Genomic DNA, 6846 nt, shown 5'->3' on the forward strand with positions numbered 1-6846 from the left:
CTAGAAATAAACTGTACCAAAATCATACCATTGCAAGCACTGTTTTTATTATACAATAAAAAAAGAACAATAATAAAAAGACAATTCTGGCGTCCACATCTGAAGCTGTGGAATTGATGTGGATGGTGCTCACAGCTTGAGGGCGGGCAGTTTGAGGGCGGGCAGTTTGGTGCTAGGCGACAGGGCCGGGAGGGGCGGAGAAAGGCCTTGGCCACGAAGCTTCAGCCTCTCGATCTTGGGTCGCCGTAACTGGATCTTCTGCTCGGTCTTGTCCTCCGAGGTCAGCTGCGTAACTGCCCTCTCTGCCATTGCTGTGGTCACAGGGTGACAACGAATCAAAAAGTAAGATACTGGAAGGGGGGAGTTTTTATATAAGCAGCCTTTGACTGTTACGCTGCTAATAATACAGCCATATAAATAGCACCTTCTAGTGTTGAAAAGACATCCTTGAATTATGCCGCTAATACAAAGTATGAGAAAGTCTTAGTATGTGTAGGATGAGAGAAATGTTAGTTGTAAGAACTACATTGGTCATAACAAAGCAGCTGTCTGCCCCCATTTTTTTCCACTTACTCTTGCGTATAGAAGGTGAAGTCACTCCTGGAGTTACTGATTCCTGGTCTTTAGGCCCATGCGGTTCATGAAGCCCATTAAAGACCAGTCATCTCTGGTAGGGGAGGTGTTGTGCTGCAGGCTCTTAAGGGGGACCCCGTTGGCTTCATTCTGCTGCAATGTGGTCAACCTCGTGGTCTCTGTCTCCTCCACCTTCTGCTGCAGTGTGATGGACTTTGTGGTCTTTTTCTCCTCCACCTTCTGCTGCAGTGTGGTGGACTTTGTGGTGTCTTTCTCTTCTCCCTGATTGGGAACAACAATGATGGAGCAGTCAGTGGCTGAAGTGGTCTTGCTGTGTGACTTTGGAAAGGGCCGCGTCCTGATGCGTCGGACGAACTGATTCTGGAGATTTTTTCTCAGTCTGTTCTTCAATTTTCTTGTGAAGGCCACGATCTTGGAAATATTTGGCCTCCCCCGAACAGCTCGGTTTGAGAGATGCAGTTGCTTCGAGCATATTGGAAGCTCTCCTGCCGGAGAGGGTGTAGCTCTCTCCTGTGCTGTGTTTTTTTGAGTGCTCTCCTCATGCATGCCTCCCAGTCCAGGTGAGTCCTTTACCGCACAAGTTCTCCATGATGTTGGTGTCTGCAGGTTCTTGCCTTTTTTGTCACCTGAGTCACCTTTACTTGGTTTGGGTCCAAGCTCATGGAAAACCTGGATGGACTGCGTCAATTGTTGAACAAGTTTCTTTCTACTTGTCTGGCTCACCTCAGTGGGCCCAGCGTTTGTGGCAGCGGATGTTCCTGAGGTGACCTGTTTCCTGTTTTTTCCCTTTCCCTGGATGGTCCTGGCAACAGCCTGTTCAGCATCTGCCCTCTTTTTTTTACTCTCATTCTTATTATTGGCACCTTTCTCTTTCTTTCTCTTACTAATCTGCCTCTTCCCTGCATCTTTCCTCTCATGTTCTACTGGACTCTTACTCTCACATCTCAAATCTTCTCTGTTGTTCTCTTGGCTGCTGGCCTTCCTCTTCCTCTTGCTGTGTGCATGTGATGATTCAGGGTCTCCCACCATCACTGACGTCTTAGGGACTCCGAGTTCTGTGACGTCCTTTCCTGTGGTCCAGTCATTGTCTTTATGACCTAATCTCTTATGTTGAGGTGAATTGCAGGACCCTTCTTCCTCTATCATCTTTCTGAGTCTGGCTTCAAAGTTCCCAGGATCATACACATCAAAACTTATTTTACGCTTTGCCTGGTCTGTACTGCTCTCCTCCTGTTTCCTGAGTGGGACAAAAGTGCTCTGTGGGCTGGGCATGGTCTGGAGCTGCTGACTCTGGCCAAAGGCTGAGTGGGGGAGTCCTCCTAGAACCATCAGGTTTGGTTGTGGGTAATTCCCATAATACGTCCACGGAGACACCAGTGGGGGAACCACACCTCCAAATGTTGGGATGTGTCCTATCCAACAGAAATACTGGCATTGTAATATTGTGTTTTCACAAATTTAAGGTGGATGCATTGTTGAATACAAACGTATATACTTTAAAACATTTACATTGAAAGTTAGCATCTTAGGATATGTGTTTCTTAGTCAGTTTTGATCTTTGTAATGTTATTATTAAGGCTTCGTAAGAAATGTTAACCTACCAGCAGCTCTGACAGGATGGACTGGAATGTTCTGGACAGGGTTACCCATGAATAGTCCATTTCCTGTTCACAAATTATATTGATTCTTAAATTATATCCAGTCATCTTACAACAGTTCTCAGGACACTTATTTTTTTTAATAGATAAGAATTACTATTTGCAGGGTTGCCAACTCTCACGCATTGAGCGTGAGACACACGCATTTAACCGTCTTCACACGCTCTCACGCCACACATCCGATTTCTCATGCTGAAAAAAAATCTAGTTTATTTACCTCTGAACAGTCCTGCACGGATCCGTTTTTTGAGACCCGCACCCACCCATATCCGCAGAGTACAGCACCCACCCACCCGCGAACCCGTGGTTCAAAGTTAAATCTGTACCCGCCCGGACCCGTTAATATTTTACCCATTACCCACCCGTGCCCGTGAAAAATCACACAAATCGAAAGTATTGCTATAGTGCACTTTATTTTACAATGCGCCTCTGAAAAAACGTCAGTACAACACAAAATAAAATCTAATGTTGCGGTGCAGGAACAGTAGGCTATTCCTATCTAAAAGTAGCAACTGGTAAAACGCAAACGAAAATGTATGTAGCCAACCGGTACCATAACACAATGCAAAACGAGAGGGAACAAATGCCAGTATAACAACTAAATAAAATCGCATAGGTTCACAGTGGTAGTAGTTTCCTATCTGCTGGGAGCAGCACGCTAAGTTCTCTCTCCTCATTTTTCTTTGTTCTAGCACGGCCACCCATTTAGCTTTGTAACCACCAAGCAAGCTACAATAAATGCCCGGTACTGCGTTATAACCAGCCTCTGCTCATGTTTCCGCTGGAAAAGAACCGAAGTTTGGGTATTACCCCAGAACGGGTGAAGAGTAAAGTTCAGCCCGCTCTGGCCAACGGAGCTACGGTATAAGTAAGCTCCCCTGAGCTTCGCCACCACCATCGGGAGGCGCTAATCAGGCAAAAGGTAACACTATGTTCATTACGTAGCAAATAAAAGCCTACTAAAAATGACCACATATTCATGTGCTACCCACCCGTATTTAACTTACCCGCCCGCATACCCACCCGTAAAATTGCGGTATGTGTAAAACCCACCCGTTTCAGCATATTACCCGACCCGGTGCAGGACTCTACCTCTGATCCATATGATTCAATGAGTTACTAGTTCGCTCTGGCGCCAACCACTGGCGATCGATCGATCGCGATATAATACTTAATTTGTATCCATTTTACACCCCGCCCGGTGACAATTTACCCCGCCACCCGTCAACAACTTACGTTCGCAACCCCGTCAATAATTTACACTCGACCCCCCCTCCAAGTTCAAATCTCACTCCAAGTGAAGTCCAGAAGTTGGCAACCCTGTATTTGTCATTTTACAAAAGAAGAATACGTGAAATGGAGTCTCACTATACCTGTGTACAAAAGGTGGTTGTCATCAAAACTCATATCGAAAACACAATCTTAATCAAAAGTACAAACTTTAGAGGTGAGAAAGTTCTGTTTGTAGATATACACGTGTGAATAACATTTATATGGCGCGTTTTTGACGCAACAATTGATTTCGAACTAAATTTAGGCTTACTGTTGTCATAGTAATTTATCAACAGAACAGTGCTCATGTGTTCTATTGATTAATTACCATGGCAACAGTAAGCCTACATTTAGTTCGAAATCATTTTTTGTTACAAAATAAATGAAGAAAATTCAAGACATTCATAATGAATATGCTTTAATACGGACTGTGTCTTCCGCCAAAAAGTAGTTCCACAACAAGTGAACTGAACAGTTCCCTGGTCTACCTAAAAAATAAAATAATGATTAACTACAAGACAGCTGCTGATACTGTAAAGTTCACCCTTTGTAGTGCAGATAGAGCCATATAACTGCCTAAGTATTAAGTTTAGCTCAGCCTTTTCAAATGTTCCCAAATTGACCTTAAAGTCATTTTGTAAGAGCCAGTCCATGAAACACTTTGTAGCCCATTTTGTCAAATTCTATTTTGTTCATTTCGAGCCAGTTCCAGTGCGTTCAGTTGTTCTCACAAACGCTAGAACACTTAGAACACTTCTAAACCAATCAGATTGTGAGGTCGGAACTAATTTGTATAAAATCCCTATAGCGCACGGCCTCGAGTGGATTATTCTTTTTATAAAATACAAAATACAATATAACAAAATGCTCCAATGTTTAATGATATGAAGTTGATTTGTGTGTGCAGTAAATAATTCTTATAGTTCTTCTGTGAAGTAGTTAGGGTAGTTTGGTTATGGTTTCCATCTCACGACATTTAAAGAGTAAACAATTAACATTTCTACTGCGCGTGATTTAGAGACTCTGGTGCTCAACCGGTGTGACGCTCTTCTTTGCTGGTACGGCAGTGGTGCTTGACTCTGGGAACCTTATTCTGAGGGGGCGTTTCACTGGCCAATTCCCTATTAAACGAACTAAATAAATTATTCTATAAGAGGAACAGTGAGTAAGTGCATGAGTGAATTGTAAATAGTTTAATATTTGCCCATGTAGCTGGTGATTTTAGTAGACATGGCTGTGTCATTTCTGTTAGCTTGTAGCATCAATATTTTGATAGCTAGCTAACTAGCAAAAATAATTTCAAAGTTACCAACATTGTCAGCTCAAACTGAAAAATGTTTGTAAATTGTTCTTAGACAATATATTAAAACATTGCTTAGCATAATACAATTTTTTTAGCACCCCGTTTAACAAAAATATCCCCTCAATTGTATTTTCATGTTTCACTATGCTTTCGACAAGGACTTACAACCAGAAATTGCAATGCTTTGTTTCAGTGTGTTAGTGTATTAGACTGGAGAGACTACCATTAACTTCTGTTGTGACTTCATCATTCCATCTGTAACTAGGAGTTACGTTTATTCTGGCAGCACTTCACGCCACATGTCCCTGCTGTCCATGGTGCTGAAACCTCAACCTCCACAAACAATCTGGCTCTAGTCAGTCATCTTACATCTTACAGTCATCACCACACATTGCACTTCTCCCTGAGATTCTTCTCTCAATACAGCTTGCTTTTGTCCATATCACAGTATGACAATAACACAATCCCTCTCAGGACTTCTCACACCCTCAGGTGTTCTTGAGTCTTTGCATTCTGCCTTTAATGCCCAAGGCTCACAGACATTGGAAAACTACATTTTACATCACATCACAGATGTAATTAACAGCATTTCCATGATCACCTTTAGGTTGACTCTCTGTTGAGGGCCTATATACCAACAAATTTTTATCTTCGAGAGGGACCTCAGCAGTTAGTCTTACTGATCAATGTTGTCAAAACATCACAAAATGTAGCAATTGCTGAATGTACAATGTGTAGAATCATTTTATTCTTGTTATATGAACACGTAGGCTAAACGATTGCATCAGATCAAAGACATACATACCCAGAGATCTTGTCATGATCAACCTCTTCTCCAAATTATGAATATAAAAACATTTATGTTTTAAGTTGAATCAGTCAGCTGATCTAAGGCTGGCTTAATTGGGTAGTGTATGGGGCCTAGGATGTGGTTGTTATGAAAATATTTTTTTCTTCATTATAGCTCTGAACTCTGGAATATTGGTGTGCTGCAGGAAGTAATTCAAGGCTGGTGTCCCTTGTTTTGGAATGTGGTTTTCCTTCTGCAAGTGGTTCGTCATCTGTTCAGGAATTCATGCAGCAAACTGTGGTTGTAGTGGACTGATGCATGTGTGCATTTTCCTGGTGCTTGAAAACAGAACAAATCACACCACCACCACTCCAGACCCAATCAGGGAGGGGTTCAACTCGTATATGGGTTTAGCTCATTCAACACATAGATGTTAACATGACAACACTCTGACAACAATATTAGAGAATTAGAGACATACATAAAAGAAGAAGTGATGTGAATGATAAATAATTCTAATCTTATTCTTAAGAGCCCTACACTTCTTGATGGTCAATAATAGTAGTCCAGGACTGTGGAAATACAGCCATAGCAGGGGGGACTTCGGGGTGGTGAGAGGAGCCAGGGCAGTGGGTTGATCCTTCCTCATAACTGGGTAGGCAGGAGGTGGCTGGCTTAGGGGGGATAGCAGGAAAGGCTTGTCTCTCCGCGTCTCAATATTTCTCGGGTAGGAGGGCAGCCAATTGGAAAAGAAACAGGGGCGATTCGCTGTGCATGGGACTATATGTGGGACAGAGGACATTTAAACATTTCTAGAGTGTGACAGCAACTCCAGCATTAAATTATTACAGCCCAGCTAAAAGGGCAGAACCAGAAATTAACACAGACGTGGGAGCATCCTGAGACATTGGCATCCATCCACTACACTGTCAACCAACTGCTAAACTAAATAAGTAAATGTTAAACCTAGACTTAAAGATTGAGACTGTGTCACAGTCCAGTTAGTTGGGGGATCTTATTAGAAAAGGCTCTTCTACTTGCTGTTACCTTATTAATTATTGGAACTAATAAGAAGCCAGCATGTGATCATAGTAGATGTGGGGGTTCATAGTCCAGTAGGATGCCAAGATTTTGGGCTACTGAGCCAGGTGTAATGGGGTAGTCTGCCAGATTTAGCATTAGATCTGGTATTTTCTGTCTTGCGGCCTTTGGGCTCAGAAGGAGAACCT

General features: G+C 42.6%; 1 protein-coding gene across 1 annotated transcript; it reads right to left on the minus strand.

Moving 5' to 3' along the window:
- Nucleotides 1–464: 464 nt before the first annotated feature.
- LOC143522520 (uncharacterized) lies at nucleotides 465–2353 on the minus strand. Its single transcript, XM_077016230.1, has 2 exons — nucleotides 2196–2353; nucleotides 465–2006 (listed from the first exon to the last, which is right to left on the minus strand). Exons 1-2 carry the CDS (start codon nucleotides 2242–2244, stop codon nucleotides 607–609), a joined length of 1449 nt encoding a protein of 482 aa, XP_076872345.1. The 5' UTR covers nucleotides 2245–2353; the 3' UTR covers nucleotides 465–606.
- Nucleotides 2354–6846: the final 4493 nt, after the last annotated feature.

The sequence above is a fragment of the Brachyhypopomus gauderio genome, chromosome 9 (assembly GCF_052324685.1).
Source record: "Brachyhypopomus gauderio isolate BG-103 chromosome 9, BGAUD_0.2, whole genome shotgun sequence".
Classification (NCBI taxonomy): Eukaryota; Metazoa; Chordata; class Actinopteri; order Gymnotiformes; family Hypopomidae; genus Brachyhypopomus; species Brachyhypopomus gauderio.

What these genes read in the sequence shown, in the direction of transcription:
- LOC143522520 (XM_077016230.1), bottom strand. Translation starts at nt 2,244, where the DNA reads ATGGGTAACCCTGTCCAGAACATTCCAGTCCATCCTGTCAGAGCTGCT. An exon ending in CCATCCTGTCAGAGCTGCTG is followed by an intron (nt 2,007 to 2,195) that starts GTAGGTTAACAT and finishes TCTGTTGGATAG; the next exon opens with GACACATCCCAACATTTGGA.